Source organism: Dromaius novaehollandiae, chromosome 9 (assembly GCF_036370855.1).
Source record: "Dromaius novaehollandiae isolate bDroNov1 chromosome 9, bDroNov1.hap1, whole genome shotgun sequence".
In the NCBI taxonomy this organism is placed as follows: domain Eukaryota; kingdom Metazoa; phylum Chordata; class Aves; order Casuariiformes; family Dromaiidae; genus Dromaius; species Dromaius novaehollandiae.
In genome coordinates this window covers 695,850-714,023 of record NC_088106.1, presented here as the reverse complement: position 1 = coordinate 714,023, position 18,174 = coordinate 695,850, and the positions used below count along the sequence as shown (strand labels likewise).

Sequence of the window (18,174 nt, the reverse complement as noted above, 5' to 3'; positions counted from 1 at the left end):
TCTATTAACTGAGTAGCAAAGCGAGAGGTTGTTCTACATACTCCTCATTGCTGTAGACCTTGCTGTGTTTATGCGTACTAAGAATCTGACTCAATACAATTGAAGTCCGCTGAGTCTTTCCCTGTCTTCAGGTTGTTCTGAATCATTCTATAAACTTAAATGTCAAAACTGTTTCTAACAAAGAGAACACAACCTTTTTCTTTTAATTCCTAAAAATTGTGTTGTGGTTTAAAGCTGTTGTTCATGTCTAGTCATGTTCACCAGTCATCGTTCCAAGCATCATATATTAAAGCGAAATAAATTACCCTACCATTCAATATTTCCTTGACTGAGCTTGGCTTGTCAACAATTATTTCATTTAAAACGGGTGGTGGCATTCTGCCATGCTTGCTCCCTCCTTCAGCATTTGGGGATGGTAGTCATGAGGACATGTAAACGTCATCCGGGTGGCTAGGTAACCCTGCGTATTTAAGCAGGTGTGACTGAAGACTGATCTTCTTTTTGATTGAAACAGATATGAGATAGGCTGGATTGGGCTAGTGAAAGAAGGATTTGTAAAGCTCAAGACATGTGTTTTGGAAGGTGTGCTAGGTGTGTTGGGTACAAGTTGCTCATCCTTGCCTTGCTCAGCATTGTGGCCAACATTTTACTTTATTTTCCCAATGGTGAAACAAGATTTGCTTCAGAGCATCATCTCAGCAAATATGTGGAATGCCTTCATGGCATTCTAGGTGGAGGTTTTTTGGTAAGTAATGAGCTAGTGGTTTCTTTCTACTTTATTTTGGAGCTATTTGGTATTACTCTTGCTTTGCTGGTTACGTTAATTTCTTGATTGAATACCTTGTCAGCAGCAATCTCTATGGCTTTGGAGTTGTATCAGAAGAAAATCACTATATTGTGCTGTATATATTATTAGTTACTGTTAGTTATCATGTCTGCAACATTGTGTAGCTTATAGCTGAGAAAACCGTGGGGTCTATATTGTAGAACCAAAATGCAAGATTGGATTCAGGCCCTTCAGCGGGACACTGATCATTTATAGGGTCTAGTCTTACTTTTTTTCCTGTTATTGAGCTATTATCCTATTAATGTTATATTAATGTGCACAGATTAGTAGTATTTAGTTATAATTCCTTAATGCATATTATCTGAGATACTGAAAGGCAATAGTTATTGCTCTGTCCTAGCTGTTTATTCTGAGGAATTGAGTAACAGTTATTAAAGTTTTGTATTACAGTAATAACAAAGGATGAAGAATTGAGCATTTTTGTTATAGGCGTTGTTAATCTGGAGTAATTATGGTCTACCTTTTTAATTTTGTGGACCACACTATAGCACATTTAAGTTTTCTGCTGGTAGGCTTCCTTTTTTTTTTTGCTTTTAACAGTCTTCCTAGAAATCGGCTACAGATCTCGAGGTGTCTGCAAAGCACAGGTTGAAAACCACTGCATGATAAGGCCCTCTGTCTCACGGGCTGTGCTTGTGGCTATGTACAGCCCCATTGGAAGCTAGACTGAGATTTGCAAAAATTGAGCTTTACACACAGCATAGTTCATGTGAAATCAGTGAAACTGCTCCTGGAGCACACTGTGGTGCAAGCTCTTCTGGACCTGCAGAATTGGGGCTCAGAGATAGGTTTGGATAGGGGCTGACAAGTACGTGATTCTGTTCACCTGGATGGTTTTTATTTTGATATTGTGTGAAGTAAATCTGAGCCATTCACAAATAACACTTTCTTCTTTCTTTATGGTTTTCTGAGGTATTCTTGGGTGATAACTATACTACTTTTTAAGTACAAACTAGTATTAAGTCCTATTACTGCTGGCAGGGGGATACTCTGTTTAATCAGCTCTGTGGTGTTTGTTGCTGCTTCTTGATTTTATGCTAAAAGTCCTGGAGTGTGGGAGTTTTATTTGCCATTTCTGGCACAGGAAGCTTAGTGGACATGAAAACCTAGAAGAAGCTAAATGTCTGAAATTAGGTGCTTGCCTGAATTGCGCAAAATATTCCCATACTTTTTACTACAGTCAGACTGGTTTGTCACACAGACAATCATCACTGCTCCTCAGTAACGAACATGTTTGTAGTCATCTTATTTTTATAAGAAAATTATCAGTTTTACAGTCTTTTTCTTGACAGAAGCACTGTTTTTGCAAAGCATTTTATTTTCAGGATACAGCCCTTAGTGTGAACAAGAACTTTTAAAGTTGAAACTTCTCAAATTGCAGCAAAACGACAGCATGCTCTTTATGGACCTAGTCTTGCTCTGAGTGTTGTGTAAACACAAAGCACAGATGGAAATATGTGCTGATGATACCGAGATCAGCGGGGAGATGCCTGTTGTGTTAAACAGGAGTAAAACCGAGTAGTCTGTACAGAGCTCCCCCCCCCACCCGCTCCCCAGGAGCAGTCTGGACGAACGCAGGGTGAGGGCTGTGTGTGCTCTGCCCTGTCTGTGCAGCCAGACAGATCCAGGAGTGATGTGCCTGTTCGCTCCGTACCCAGGTTCTCATTCCGGCCGCCGTGTTCATTGGGCTCCACGACGACTGCTGTGGGTGCGCTGGCCGGGAGGACTGTGGGAAAAGTTGCGTGGTAAGTGAGCGGCTACTCCCCAGTCCCGGGTAGCCCCAGAGCCAGGGCGACAGCCGTGTCGAAAGCTCGTGTCTGTTTGCTGTGCAGATGCTGTCCTCGGTTCTGGCAGCCTTTGTTGGGATCCTTGGTTCTGGCTACTGCATCATCATTTCAGCCCTGGGCTTATCCCAGGGACCGTACTGCTTCACTGCTGTAGAAAGAAACTGGATCTATCCTTTCACTGAATCCTCGGGAGGGTGAGTACTGTTCATGGCTGTGTTTTCTCTTTTGATGTGTGCACACGGGCTTTACTCCAGTACCTTCCAGCAATTTCCAGTAACCATAGACCAAGATCCATTCTTAATGTTATGCTTCTCTTTCACATGGGGTCAGTTACCCACACTCCTGCAGTTTAAAACCAAAGCAGTTTAAACCCTCTGTTTTACAAAAAGTCATCAGAACATGCTGATCAGTCTCAATACGAAGTTTCAGATTCTGGAAGACTTATGGAAAGGTGTTCTTAATACATCATGGAAATAGCTGTGGGATGTTTTTAATGAATGCTAACATTGTCTGTAGTATCTCAAAGAGGAGGAGGTTACCTGATATGTTTACCTGTATATATGGACCTATACACCAAATGCTGTTAGTGGCCATGAACATGAACATTTTTAACGTTAAGTATAAGGCTTTTAGCACTTTATGAGGGGTTTACAAACTATAAGTAGAGGTTGTTATAAAACATGGCTTACCACTGTCATAAGCTGTTTTGTGAGGCCTGCTTTTGAATTTGCTTTGTTTCAGTGCAGACTGGCATAATACCACCATTAGTGACAGTGGTATAGAATCTACGTAAATGAAACTAGAAAAGGTTTATAGGAATCTCTTTTTTTTCATATAGTGTGCAAAGGGCCAGAGCCTCTTAATTATCCATAATTAGGGTTCTCTACCAAACCAAGCCTATGAAGTTGAGTCGTAGGCTATTCCTCATTAATGCCCATAAATCCTGTAGGTGAAGAGGATCTGGTTTGGATCATGACGTGCTCCTACAGTGTCTACGTGGTTGGCAACCTCTTGAGGCTGTTTCTACTCACAGTTTATGGCTGATGCATGGCTAGAGGTGGTTTTGAGTAGGAAGCCACATCAAGATTCTTTGCAAGGGAGATTTTGAATTTTACATTTCGGCTACATCTCTTTTGAGAGGGAGCATTCTTTTCTTTGCAGTTTTTTTATTTTCACTGCTACTGAATAGAGAAGAGCTGTGTTAACTCCTTGCTGAAGGCTCATCAGTGCTTATGACCTGACAACATGGGTGAGGAGCAGCTACAGGAATCTACTGCAGTGCTCTACTGAATTTAGCCTGTGTTTGGTTATTTCAGATTATGCATGTGAGTGTCCAAAGGCAGCAGCACAGGGCATCAAGAGAGGAGGTGGCCCATTTGCTTTGGATCAGTAATTGCTGTCTTTAGAAGGAAGGCACAATCTTGAAAGGCTCTGTGCTTGTTTTGAGAAGTGGTTTGCTCTTTCAGCTTTTCTGAGTTTGTGTCTCATTTAGTCAAAAACAGAAAATTCTGCCTTTATAGCTTAGATTTTTTTTTAAGAAATTAAGACTTATTATGCCTGATAATTCAACATGTTCTTAAACAGGACAGGCTTTGCATGGAATTGCATTTTCTATTCCCACTTAGAGCAATTATCCTCAATGCAGTTACAGTCTAGATGTAGTTTGGTTCTAGTGTACATTGAGCACCCCATTAGCTATGCACTTCTCTCTCTCACAATTTTAATATACTTTTAATTGATATGAACAGGTACTTGCTTGAGTATAACAAGTGGTCTCATTGTCAAGAACCGCGAAACATCGTACAGTGGAATGTCACCCTCTTTTCCATTCTGCTTGTCTTGGGAGGAATAGAGTTCATTCTGTGCTCCATACAGATAATCAATGGCATTCTTGGAGGAATATGTGGGCTGTGCTGTGGTCACGAGGAGGTAAGTCCTTTCTTCAGGTAGTTACAGCTACGCTTCTCAGATGGTGAACATGAAACACTGTGTTGTCGTGGTGCTACAGCAGAGTCTTACTCAGCAGCTACTTCTTAGGCATTCCTAAGCACCAGTCCAGTGTGCGACTTTGTATAGCCCTGCTGTGTTCAGCATTTTCCTGCAGAATTTGACCACATACTTTTAGCTGTCTGTAGTGAAGTTATTCTGCATGGAAGCAGGAGGGTTTCCCCCCCCCCCCATGGCAAATGTGGTCATCAGCATTATATAAGTGATATATATTTCAGTTATAAGTATATCTCCTGGTGATGGTATTCTTTGCCATAGCCTGAACCGTTGTTGCGCAGTGTGATGCAGTTTTGTGGCAGGCTGCTTGTTCTAGCTGTATTGCTTGAGCTTCGTATTTTGCTTACAGCAGCTGATAGGCTAGTGAGAATTTGCCCCGTTAATGAAAACTGCAGCATTCTGGCTTTGTTTAGTAAAACTAGGATAAGAGAAGGAATTAAATAACATATTAGTAACAAAGCCTGCAGGCAGATCTGCTGAAGTATTATCTCTTTTTGGACTGGGGAAGGGCAATTTAGTCCAAATTTCTTTAGAGCCTTGTTAAACAGTTTGAGCCTGTTGCCAGAATCAGTATCACAGTGGTAGTGTTGGAGCTGTAAAGGCGTATGGCATAAAACAGGTACAATTTATATCACAGAGATTATAGCTGAGAATGTTTCACATTTTCAATTGTTACAGTTGAATATTATGGCTCTTTCAAAGCTATTACTGTCTTCTCCCTCCTGTCCTCTATGCTGTATGCACTATACAAAAAGCATGGTATGGCTGTGTAAATGTGGTCAGGTTAATTTTAGGTCTTACAGTTGGACATATTAGCATTCTTTCCCTTACTATTTCTTTCTTTTATTTCCCCCCACAGACATACGTTTGCTAGGAAACCTGAAAGTGGATCGAAGTTGGTGCATTTGTGATGCGTTGAGTATCCTGGGGTTTTTTGTTTGTTTAGTGTTGAGGGGGTGTTTTTTGTAATATTGCATGCAAACTAGGAAGCAAGTTGTTTGTTTTCGGACTGTACTGTCACCATCAACTTAACTGACCTGGTACCAGCCTCTGTTGGTGGAATTGTGCTTTTCACTGCATCTAAAGGCAAAATGAATCCTGAATTTCTTTGGTTCATTTCACCTGAATACAGAAAACTGACTGAACATGTGTGTCAATATAGGTACTGGCTCTTTTCTCTACTGACACAGCAGCTCTGTGCTGTATGCTGCTTTCCCAATAAAGCTGTACTTTAATTCTCATGGTGGATTGAAGAGAAAACTAATCTAGTCTGACCTGGAAATACATGAGTACTCACCTGGAGCAAAAACCAAGCAGCAGTATAAAATATGCATGACCAAGGGCAGGTGCATGTACTTCTCCTTTTCAGGTGAGAGCTGGAAAAAAATTGCGATCAAATAAAATGTGGATTGTTCAGAACTTTTCCTGTGTTTAACAAATAAAGATTCGTTTTAAAAATACCCAGCAGGTGTCAGTGCTTCTTCTCCTGCCTGTATATTAATGCGGGAACTCTTTTTTCCTGGTTCGAGAGGAAAGGACGCTGGTGGTTTGAGCACGTGGATTGCAAGCAGTCGGGTCACAACCTCTCCGGAACCGCCGGCAGCCTCTGTCAGGGTGGGAATGGCTTCACGCTTTGGTTTAGACCCTTTAGCTGGGCCCAACGCCGTGGCTGCTCAAGACTAAGGCGTGTGTCAAGGAGGGTTTAAGGAGAGCCCTGTGACACACGCAGCTTTTCTGCGTAGGTAGAGACTCAGCCTGGGTCCGGGCTGGCTGTTCCTTGCTGATGGCCGTGCCGGGGAAGGGAAGGGAAGGGAGCTGCTGCGCGGCGGGACCGCGGCCCTGTGGCCCTTCGCTGCCCGCGGAGCAATCACCTCCTGCCCCTTCGAGTCCCGAGACAAGAGAGCCTGCGGCCGCGTCCCTGCTTTCTACCTCCCTCAGCCGGGTGGCTGTGTTCGGAAAATGGAAGTGAAAATTCAGGCGGGCAGTGACAGGCTAATCTAATCTGAAATGGTGACCTTCAGCAGCATTCTTGTAAGATCCTGAGCGAGAACCTCTGAAGTTTCGTTTGTAGCGTGTTGGAGAGGATGTTGTATCGCAAGGTGAAGTTAATCTGAAGAACGTGCTGCCAGCAGCGTTGCTGGCAAGGTTGGTGTGCTCCTGGCAATGGCATTTTGCAAGTGGAAATGCCAGTAGTAGTTTACAGGTGAAAAACAATGTGAGATGCCACTTATTTCAAAGAAAGAAATGCAGGCTCATTTTAGAATCTAACAGCTAATGCTTTCTTCAAAAAACAGGCAAGTTAGTTTCTGTTTAGAGGAAAAAGAATCACCAACGGGTATAGTGCATACTTAATACTACTTGTAACTAGGAGGATGGGCTTTAAAGGTAGACAGAAGTTTGAGGGGGAGCTCAGGTTGTTCTCACAGCCAAGTCTGCGCAGTACAAATACATATTTGAGAAAAAGAAATTAACTGTGTAACCTTGAAACTGCACACACAAGTCCACCGCAGCGTAAGAACTCGCAGGTAGAAAGAGTCTCTATTTAGAATCGGGATCAGTGCTTCCTGCAATACCATTTATTCATGCATAGAATAAATTCAAGACACTCTTCATTACAGTTGCTGTTTGCTGTATTTGCTCTGTTACAGGAGGGAAAGGAACACGCACACAGGTAATTCCTTGCTGCTGTGCAGTACAGTGGCTTTATAGGTGAAGCAGCACTGTTTGAAAGAGGGTCTGAAAGGTGAAATCAAGTGCCGAGTGATGGGGAGGAGGAGGGGGAAAGTAGGGTCTTGATGGAACAGGATGTAGTTCCCACATGGCTTGAAGAGATTGTGCCTTTATGCTTGCATGGTTGTGACATCCGTTTCTGATACACGTTAACTAATCAGAGAACTGAATCAGTATTGGGAATGCCAGTGGGCAAAATGATTAGGCGAGGGTTTAGAATTAAAACTCTAGCTCAGCTCTGTATAGCACTAAGGCATAGCATTACTGTTCAGTCACTGGTTTTTGTCATCTTTTGAAATACTCCAAATGAAGTCATTCAGTGCTTAATGCATAAGACAGTGTTTTGGGAGTTATACCAGTTAAATCCTAGAGACCCAATTGTTTTAGGTAAAATCCAGTTCAGGTAGCAGAGAAGTCATTCACCCCGAATAAACAGTGGTTTATGGTAATGGGCTCAGCGTCAGCTCGTGGATATTTACAGGAAAAGGAAAGTGGTTCTTGCAACACTTAGTAATGAGAAACTGGAGCTGGGGCTTGCCAGGTTTGCCTAATACTTAATATAAAATTGTTGCTTCATATTCTGGCAGTCAGCATGTCATCAACAAAACACAACTTGATTTGGTATTTGCAGAGCTCAGTTTAAATAAAAAATGTCACACTGTGTACTGTTGTACTGCAGAATGAACTCTGTGTCAGGTGTCATTTTTTTCAAGTAGATTTCTTAATCAAAACATTGCAATGGAAAGTAGCAGCAAGTTGGATTATAAGGTAACCTCACTAGTAGTTTTTGCCTTTGCTTTTTTTTAAAATTAAAGAGTTTGGCCTACTAAGTGGCTTCTGAATTTTGTAATAAAAGTGAATCCTGGGGATGTGACGTGCCTGCTTTTAACTCAGCCGTTTTTTCTCTGATCTGTGAGACGGTGTTGATAGCGAGTTCAGTCCATGCCCGTGAGTCTGCAAAGGAAGGTTCGCTACTAATTTCAGTTGGAAGGAGGCCTAAGAACAGTGCTAACGGTGATCAGGGAGTGAAACGGGAAATATGGGAAGGAGTAAGGGCCTCAGAGTAAAGTCTGAGGACTTTAAAATGAAGCGTCTTAGAAGAAGAAGCAGAGAGGGAAGCGAAGAAAGGGAGAGTCACAGCAGAGAATGGATGGAAAAAACGGTGCAGTGCAGTACCGTCATGCCCATTTCCTTGGGTGACCTCAGTGACAGCAGTAGGAAAGCGCTCAGTATAACATGATCCCAGCAGAGCTAACGCAGCTTTAAAGAGATCATGAGAGAAGCTTGATGTGTGCAGGGCCTAAAACAGCTCGTGAGGAAACAAAAGGAAAATATGTCGTGACATCATTGCTTCTAAAGTCAGTTTCCTCCCTTTTGATAGAGCACAAAGTTTTTGTTCGCTGACCTAGACTTTCCTACGGAGTAAACCATGTACCCAGTGCTGGGGTGCTTCTCTGATGACTCACGTGGGCAAGGAAAGGCAGCCTTGGTCATGCTGCTCTGGCTCCGTTTCACAGGGATGGATGTTTACTTGCTTTGAGTCGTCAGAATGATGACCGACGGAACTGGGGAAAGTGTCTGACTTTGTCTTTGCACAGTTCAAAAAGCCAGGAATTTCAAAAAGCAGCCAGACCTTTCTTTGTGTGTAAGAAGTCACAGGTGCTGAGGTCAAATCTGTGGCTGTACATACTCAGCTGTAAGAGCACAGAATAAAACAGCCAGAGACATACAGGATTTAATTTAGAAAGCAGTTCACTGGACAATGCAGCTAGCAGGAGCTGAAGTGTGAAAATAATTGGGCCCGGGAGTTTGTCTGATGTCCCTGGGATCCCTGCCGTGTGCCTGGGACTCAGCCCGGTGCGTCTGCCTGGGGCTGCCTTGCGCTAGCCCCAAGCGCTGGTTTCCAGCGAAGCTTTGACACGCGGTGCCGTGTTGACGTATCTCCGCTTTCTTCTTTCAGCTTCTTTGTGGCTGCAGATCGTCAGCAGTAACAGCTATCACCCCTGGGCCAGCATCCGCCAAGCTTTGGTATTAATCTCGTTGCGTGAGACGTGTAGCCCTTCTGTGAAGACACTTAACGTATTTATCATTTGACAGACCCTTTCCCCGTGTAATGCAGCAAAAAAATGAGACGTAGCAGGGCTGAGTACTCTGCCTCGTGTCACAGAATATTTGCATAATAATCCGCGTGCTCAGGGGCAGTGTGTTTCCAAGCAGTCTCTAGGAAATGAGAAATGCCAGATACGTATGAGGCGATGGTGCCGTAACCCAGTTTGAAGTTCCTTCCTGAGCCTCACGCCTAGACGTACTTCATCTGGAAGATCGCTAGGGAGAAGGGAAACCGCTACTTAAAGACACACGCTCAGAAAGGACAAGGGCTTCAGACAGCAGTAGTTGGCGATTGTTCTGTTAACAGTTAAGCACGTCTTCAGCCTTGGAATCCTACCCCAGTCACCAGGCGCCTGTGACTATGAAGTGACTGAATCAAACTCAGGCAGCCAAAACGCTTTTCCTAATTAAAAACCTTGTAACTTTTTGTTAGCTTAGAAGAGCAAAACTTCTAAAGGTTTTGAGCGATGGGATTAGAGACATGTGGGACCTGTCTGAATTGTCTGCTGGTCCCTCTCGCGCTTTGGAGCATTGTTGTTAACATCCTCCTATACTTCCCCAACGGGAAGACTTCATATGCTGCCAGTTACCAGCTTCCTCACTACGTGTGGTATTTTGAAGGGATCTGTTTCTCAGGTGTGATGGTAAGTGTTGGTTCTGTGGGTTTTTTACTGAATTGCGTTCTTCTGCAAATAATCTTGGGTTATTGTGCAGCAAGGTATAATTTTGCCAGTTGGGCTTTTAAAGGGAATATGGATTATTCTGTCAAAAACACTGCAAGCTATTTAGTTTCACATATGTAATTCTTCTGCTGGCTTTTTGTTTATGTATAAGTTGCACTTTTATTATTGATTCAGGTACTATTTTGGTTTAGTCTTCTGTGGCATTTGAATTAAAGCTCTTTTAGCAAAACAAAACAAAACAAAACCTAGAAAACCTCCCAGAACTGTTTGGACCTGTTTAAGAGCTGTATACAGTCTTCCAGAAGACTGGCTACAGTTCACAGTACATCCAGATCTACATCAAGTGCCACGGTTGGGCTAAATACAAAAGGTTGTCCGTTACTGTGACTGACATGGTAAGATTTTTCACTTTGCATTTGCAATAGGCTCATTTGCATCAACAAACTGAGTTCCGTACTGCTCACATTGTTCACTCTATACACAAAGAACTGGAGCCTTTGGGACGGAAAGCAGTAATGTCACACAAGTGCATACGAGCAATCAGTGTTTGAGGAGGACTAATGTGCATGAGTGAGATGTTTTTATGAAGGTACTGAACAGGGAGAGATATTAAAACATGAGACCTTTTTTTGAAATTGTATATTCTTCCTAGAGCAGTAGAAGACCTAGAGCAAGAAAATGCTATCAGGCAGAGAATTCAAAGGAAAAAGCATAGCTGAAAATTTGGAAAAGGTTAACAGCAAAAGTAAGAATCGTATTCTGACACATTTTTAGCTTCAGGATCATTACCCATGTATTAACGACTTTTAAATCAACCTGTTACAAAGAGGGCAACAGCAGGTGAGAGGACAGTGCTGTGCCTTCACCGGCACTTTCTGCTAGAGCTCATCCCCGTGGTGAAAGCTCTAATGTCAGCAAAGCTCCTGGTGCCTCTCGGCATTTTAACTAGTTCCAAACAATAGGTTACGTAAAATGCTGGTATTACTGGTACCATTATTTTTGAGTTAGTTCTTAATTTTTTTTATGTATTTTGCTCTTAACCTCCAGCCTTCACAAGTCACAAACCCAGGGCCATCTCCTTCCTTTCTCCAGTTTCAGAAACGTTCCCTTTTCTTTTGTCCCCACTCAGTCCAATGCCTCTCGGAGTGACAATTTGTGAATTCCGTGTTCTGAGAAAAATGGTGTGGATACTTGGCAGAGAAAACAGATGAAAGCCTAGGTGAATTAAAATAAAAGCTTGTACTATTTAGTTTTGCTTGATAGGGAGGCGATGCCGTGATCATGTAACTGCAGAAAAGCCGACGCAGAACCAATATGGTTATATTAATAGAAACACCCTTCCTTTCATTGGTAGTGATTCTTTTACTTGTGAGCTCGGTTTTACTCTTTCAGCTTTACCACTACACCTTCATCCATGCTGGGAACACTTTGCTGTGACAGGAGACACTGTACTCAAGCATAGAGTGCTGGACAAACAGGCACAGTCCAGGTCCATGGTTTGCCTTCGGTATGGGTGTTTTCCTAGTGAGCTGCTGTGAAAACCTCTACACAGCACAACAGAGGCAATTCCTACCTTGCATAGGCCGGAGAGAATTTGGCTGAGTGTCTGCAGTCCTCTCGCTCACCTTGTAATGTCCCCTTACAGATCCTCGTGTTAGCGGTAACTCTAATAACCCTGGAGAGTAACTTGTTCTACCGGTGCTGCCAGAGCGAGAGCTGTAACAAAACCTACAGGGTGAGTCTTTCCGCGGTTTTCGTACCTCTCTCCATCATCTGTTCCGAGCTCCTGTGTTCCAAGCACAGCCTTTCGCCCTGGCCTCTGCCTCGCCTCTGCGGCTTCTCACGGAGAAGGCTTCTAACTCGGGCTGAGAGGTCATGCCAAGTGTAGCTTCTGCCTTCTGACGCACAGGCAAGTTAGAGGAAAAACAAACACAAAAATCCTGGTAAGATAATGTAAGAACGTAGAAGACCTGAGAGTTTTCATCTGATGCCCCAACTAAATAGCTTCATCACCTTGCTGGTATCATTTGGAAGTTATTTTATCCAGTTACAGCTCAATATACACTATCTGGGATGCAAGCATGTTTAATGCGTGTTCTTCCAGCATTCTGGGATACAACTTGGCAAAAACACAAGTTAAAAAAAAAAGTAAAAAAAAAAGTAAAAAAAAAAAGTAAAAAAAAAAAATCTCAAAACAATATAGATGGAGAGTTGTGAAGCATTATTCAAACCTGTCTTAATAATATATTATTTTATATATATATATATATATATATATATATATATATATATATATAAAAAATAATAAGTGTATGCTTACTGTTCTTTACTTGGTATTTTTCTTTATGAATTTTGAAGGTTGGGACAACCACATGTGAAATTCAGCCCTGAGGAAGTAGCTGGGTGAATGACTTTACTTGCTTTGGAGACTGTCCCCATGCTGTAATATTTTTCTCTTTTCACTTCAGAGTTTTATTTCAATTGTGCTAGCCCTGCTTGGAATTGCTTTCTCCGGGTACAATTGCATCATTTCTGCCTTGGGGTTGATCCAAGGCCCCTTCTGCAATTCATCAACGGGATGGGATTATATCTTCAAAGACACTGCTGGAGGGTAAGAAACATCTGCGTAACTCTGCTGAAAGAAACTGTATATCGAAACAAAAGCCAGAAAAATTCTCTCAAAGCTTTACACAAAATGGTAGTCTCTTGAACGCATGACCTATATTGTGAGAGTGAAGTTTTTCAGCCCCTTGAAAGAGGACCAGAATCGTCAAAGGTGTTTACGTCCTCACAAGGAAAGCTCAAACCTGGAGGTCCATCTAGCCAAGCATCCTTTACCGGGCAGTGGTCACGGTCACACGCCTGGCGAAGAGTATGGCTTTAGAATGAGAATAAGTGTAGATGGATACTTCCTCAGAATGTATTCTCAGATTCCTCGAGTTTTTGGTTCGAAGATCATAGGTGGCATTTTTATATTTATTGACATGGTATATTTCTCTTTAACTTTCAAAGCTCAACGGACTCTGCCATTCGATCACTGGAAGTTTTTGATTGGTTTGATTCAGATTCAGAGATGCTGCTTTGGCAGGATCATTTAAATTTTCATTCTAGAAAGAATTCTAAGACATTCTCCCTTAAAAAGATTGAAGTTTGTAATACTTAAATATTTCAAGTCATGCCAAACTCTTCTGGCTGCATTTTAGTGCACAGAGGATCACAAACAAGTTTCTTCAGCGACAGTAGACATTTAATATATATATTATATGTAACAATGGAATAGCCATTCCTAAACTATAGGTATGACTTTTTAAAGACACTGAAGTAGATCCTGCAGCCTCTGTTACGTGTTGCCATCATTACCATCCCATTTGGAAATGGGACGTGACTATATCAACATCCCATTTAGAAACAGATGTGTGTAAGAAGGGAGCGTGATTTCAACATAAAAGGCCAGGTGCTGAATGAAGTACGCAGATTCAGCCCAAACACGTGCGTTACGAACGTTTAGCGAAATAGAAGTTGACGCCGGATGAGCAGTTGTAGTGCAGGTCCTTGGAACCCCCCCGGCGAGGGCACGCCGCGCAGTTAGAAGGCACAGCTGGCAAATGCCGGCCGTGCGCGTTACGAGACCCTCAGGGCGGCAAAGCGTGGCCATGGCGCGACTGGGAGCTGCACGGGGCGACAGTCACGGCACACGCTGGCCAGAACAACGGCTGGGCTTAACATGGAGCTGAAATTAAACCAAGAGAGGGAATGTTCCCGTTTTAAACTTGGCTTACGCCGTTTGCAGAAAATGCCAGTGCTTCTCTAACACCTACCTGTCAAGGATATCAGAAGAAACGGGGTGAAGCAGATGCGTTTGAGGAACTCTGCTGCAGGATCAGGTTTCAGTTACACCAGCGTAAGTCATTTTACTCAGCTGAATTAGACAAAATTATGCAGGACTTATGTTGGTGTAATGAAAGACCAGCGTTTGGCTCATGGCCTTGAAGCATATAAAGCCCAGTATTGTTGTTTTACATATTACAGCTAAAACGGTGTGTATTTAAATACAACTGCATGCACCACATTGAAGTTGCCTCACACTGCTGTTCCCCAATAGGTACCTCACAGACTACTCCGCCTGGTCCCGGTGCACGGAACCTGCGAACATAGTGGAATGGAGCATCATTTTGCTCTCTATCCTGATAGCACTTGGTGGACTTCAGATGATCATCTGCTTCCTCAAAGTGGCTGCTGAGTTGAAACGGACGCTCTGTGGGACCTATTCTGTCTTTGTTCAGGTAATAAAAGATCTGAGGTCATTTTTTCAGCCGCTCCAAGCCAGTTTAGCTTCAGCAATTTCACTCAGTTGAGGACCTGCCCTTTTGGTTTAAGCCATCTCTATGCTGCTGCATTTTTAGTAGCAGAAGACATGTACTGATAGTGAATTTATTGCATTTGATTCATCCTCTAATTCCATCCTCTGCAATCCTCCAGGGATGGCAGACTGCTCACGCTCACTTTTCGGACTAGGAATGAGAAGGAAAAAGGCAGCTGGGAATTAATTCAGCATCGATGCTGAGGTCGTTACTTTTATGTCAGCAGAAGTGTCTGAGCACCTTTCTTCTATCATTCAGTTTAAAGTTTCTCTTACCCACGTGCGGGTTTCACAGCAAGGAGAGGAAGAGGCAACGGGTAATACGTAGCACTCACGGTCTGGGCATCAGTTTTGACTATGTTTTCAGTAGGTTATTAAGATAATAACCAAGAAGGCTCTGCTTTGGGCACAAGGATTAGTTTGAACCCAAGGGTTCAAGTAACTGGTGCACCAACCTGGGTGCTGGTATGAAGCGATGTGCCCTAGTGCGGCATTGAGGTTTCCCGGAGCAGGAAGGGGAGGTTGGATATGCTACCCCGCTCCTGTCCGTCCGCTTTGGGATTAAGGAGCCTTCGGTGTTTTTGTGTAGCCAGCAATATCAGTTATGACAGATTTCTGCATTAATAGAAACAACCCCAGGCATGCATGTTCATGCACGCGCACAGGCGTGCATACGTATATATGTATATGGGTGTATATACACACACACACACACGCGCAGAGTAGGGCTAGCTTTACCACGTACGTTTTCTTACAGGCGCATGGGGAAACTGCGGGCAGGGCAGGGAGGAAGTCAGTTCTGGTCCAGCGCAAATGCCTCCCGGGCTGTGCTGCGCAGGGAAGCTGCCGGGCCCGTGGCGGGCCTTGAGCAAACAGGCAGGGAAGGTGCTTCTCGTGAGAGCTTTCGGTAACAACCACCTGTAACAGGGCCGAGGCATGAGGCAAGTTCTCCCAAAACACCTTACTTGCCGACAACAGACAGCCCGATTAGCCGGAGACCCAGGGCAGCGTTCAGCGAAGTGGAAAAGAGAATTATTGCCAGCTTGTCGCTGGGAGCAGAGAGGCCGCCTCGAGCCTGGAGAGCCTGTTGGCAGCAGACTGCACGTGGGTGCTCAACAGTCGGAGCAGCTCCTGTATTAACTTCTATATTATCCATGTGAAGTGGGAAAAAAGGGGCCTTTCACTTCCCTCCTCCTTCTTTTGCAGCCTGGGATTATCTGAAATGGCGAGGAAGTCTGCACTGCTCCAAAAAACGGGGAGAGAGAGAGAGAGAAGTGGCTTCTCCAGCATTTCTTATGGCAGATTTGGGTGCTGCGAAGACAAATGAAACGCTTGTCTTAAATTTTTCTCCCTCAAACCTCTCTACGTTGGATTGAGTTATTTGAATGGTTTAATGGCTAAGTGCGGAACATCTGCGTTTTCCTAAAGAGGCACTGTTTTCTAACTTGTCTGGTTGTCCCTGGCAGTGACTCTCCATTTCTTCTTTTGACTCTCCAGCTTGTTCTGACCGTAGGGGTATTTGAACACCGTGGGACTGCTTTCATACTGAAACTTCCTTTTCTGAGTAAACTGCTGTGTTTAAGCATGCTTTCACAGTCCTCTTCTTTCCCCTCCTTTTTTTATACTGTAGGAATACTTCTTGTTCTGAAAGGGCCTGATTCAAAGCCTAGTGTGGCAGGAGTTGTTCTCCTGAGAATGAGGCCTGAATCAGGCCTTGACACTTCTAAATGACTAATTTTAATTACAGACAGAACCATTATGATCATGAAAGTCAATAGTCTGACCCGTTCTATACTAGAAGCTTTTTAAGTGCACAGAGCAATTACTGAAAAAAGACTATTGCGTCTTCCTGAGGCACAGCTTTTAGGAGGACACCAAGGCCTGATTTAAGGTTAGATACATAGCTCTGAAGGCAGCTGTGCTAATTAGTATGCCTTGATAGCTGCACTGGGTTTCTTCTTCTTTTGATATTCAAAGGCAGACTTTTTTTTTTTAAGCAAATATTACAAGAATTATTAGGGAACCCTGTGAGAACCAAACATTCGCTGGTAAATGCTCTGACTATGCTGCATTGGAGGGGTAACATTCTTGCCGATAATAATCAGAAGAAAAAGAATCATCTTTTAAAAACTAGCAGCTAAAAAGACTTGTTAATTCATCCTGTCCTCAAAGAATTATTGTTTCATTTCCAGTGGAAATTCAGGGATTCGCAATAAAGTGGATGTATGGCCCATCTGCAGCTGCATAGGCGACATTTGGCTGTGTTCAGCAGTCTGTGCTCTAGTTTCAAAAGAAAAACCCCCAGAGCAAGGCCAGATCTTTACTTCAGACTTGCAATAATGCATGTATTCCTGTTGTAGCAGAAGCAGTGGGATTCAGCTGTATGAGGGTTTGCTATTTAACACTATCAGAAGTGCAAGCCATACCATAACTAGCAGCTGTGGATAAGATACTTAGAAAAAAAATGGAAGATTTCAGTAATTTGATTCTGTTTCAAGGCAATGTTGTGATTTTTTTTCTTGATATTTGTCTATCAGATATTTTGAAAAGCTGATTTCTTCCTGCAGGGTTTGAATAATGTATCTGAAATTCTACTTGCTTAGTTTCTGTTAAGTTTGAAGGAATAATAAAGAAATGAGACAGTTCATATAAGAATAGAAGAGAACAGGTGAGTAGGTTATCAGTAATGATTCGTGGGTCTTCATAAAGAGCAGATCCGCTTCTCTACCCACAAAGACTTGTCATTCTTTAGGGAATCTCAGTACTGATAGTTAAGGAGGGGTCTGGTCTTCTGGATGACAGTTCAAGGTGGCATAGATGTTCAGTGGTGCGTGATAAGAAGGTATATGATTACAAAATGGGGTTTCTTTGCAACTGCACACTTGGTTTTCCATAGCCTTACATGTGTGTCATATCGTAGATAATAATCCCGCATTCATATGGATTTATGGATATTGTTCTGAGAAGAAAAGGGAAAACAAAAAATTTATCAACCTTCCACATAGCTTGCAGAATCTGGCAGGCTTCATGCCTGCAAACCATGTAACTGCTTATTTTGACAATGTTAGAAATGTCTGAAAAGGTTTGGGTTATTTGAAAAAATAGTATGTGCAGGATACACATTCAGAGCAGAAAAACCCCGGAATTGCAAAATATTCCTTAGGTGAATGGCTCCATTTTATTGAGGAAAGAGAACAAACAAGGTATTCTTTTCAGGCTCCAGCCCAGTCATGGGGAAAATACAGACTTATCTTTAGGCAAACAGGGTCTATTGAGGTGGATCTGCTGGATAAAACCAAAGAAATACCTACAGTTTGCACCTGGAAACTCTTAACCCCTTCTCTTGCTCCCATGTCTGTCCACTCCTCTACTTCCCAAAACGTTTGTCTCTGACTATGAAAAGTTTTGAGTTTGGCTGTCGGGAAACAGCAGGAAAGGTTTCACATTTTTTTCCACAGTAATAACTGCTAGTGCTGGGATTAGCGACGGAGATAGCTTGACTGTCTTTGCTTCATGTTTTATTGCGATTGTGCCCTGTGGCTCTACCTCTAGCTTGTATCACCTACGTTTGTGGCTTAAATCAAAGACTATGCTGTGTAATTTAGTTCTTTTAAAAAGTATTGATTCTGCAATACTCTCTATTTGTAATCCAGA

The 18,174-nt window shown here is 42.9% G+C and overlaps 2 protein-coding genes across 3 annotated transcripts; both read left to right on the top strand.

Annotated features, from left to right (window-relative positions):
• Positions 1-453: 453 nt before the first annotated feature.
• On the top strand, positions 454-6,098 carry TM4SF1 (transmembrane 4 L six family member 1). The gene is made up of 5 exons (XM_026110058.2): positions 454-745; positions 2,506-2,592; positions 2,680-2,828; positions 4,383-4,563; positions 5,498-6,098. The coding sequence occupies exons 1-5, from the start codon at positions 569-571 to the stop codon at positions 5,510-5,512; spliced, it is 609 nt and encodes a 202-aa protein (XP_025965843.1). The 5' UTR covers positions 454-568; the 3' UTR covers positions 5,513-6,098.
• A 3,295-nt stretch (positions 6,099-9,393) lies between these two features.
• Positions 9,394-18,168, top strand: TM4SF18 (transmembrane 4 L six family member 18). 2 transcript variants are annotated; one of them, XM_026110034.2, is made up of 5 exons: positions 9,508-10,121; positions 11,806-11,895; positions 12,629-12,771; positions 14,263-14,443; positions 15,727-18,168. In XM_026110034.2, exons 1-5 carry the CDS (start codon positions 9,945-9,947, stop codon positions 15,739-15,741), a joined length of 606 nt encoding a protein of 201 aa, XP_025965819.2. In that variant the 5' UTR covers positions 9,508-9,944; the 3' UTR covers positions 15,742-18,168. The 2 variants fall into 2 exon arrangements, with proteins under 2 accessions (XP_064372510.1, XP_025965819.2); XM_064516440.1 differs by lacking the exon at positions 11,806-11,895 and having other exon boundaries at positions 9,394-10,121.
• The last annotated feature ends 6 nt before the right edge of the window (positions 18,169-18,174 follow it).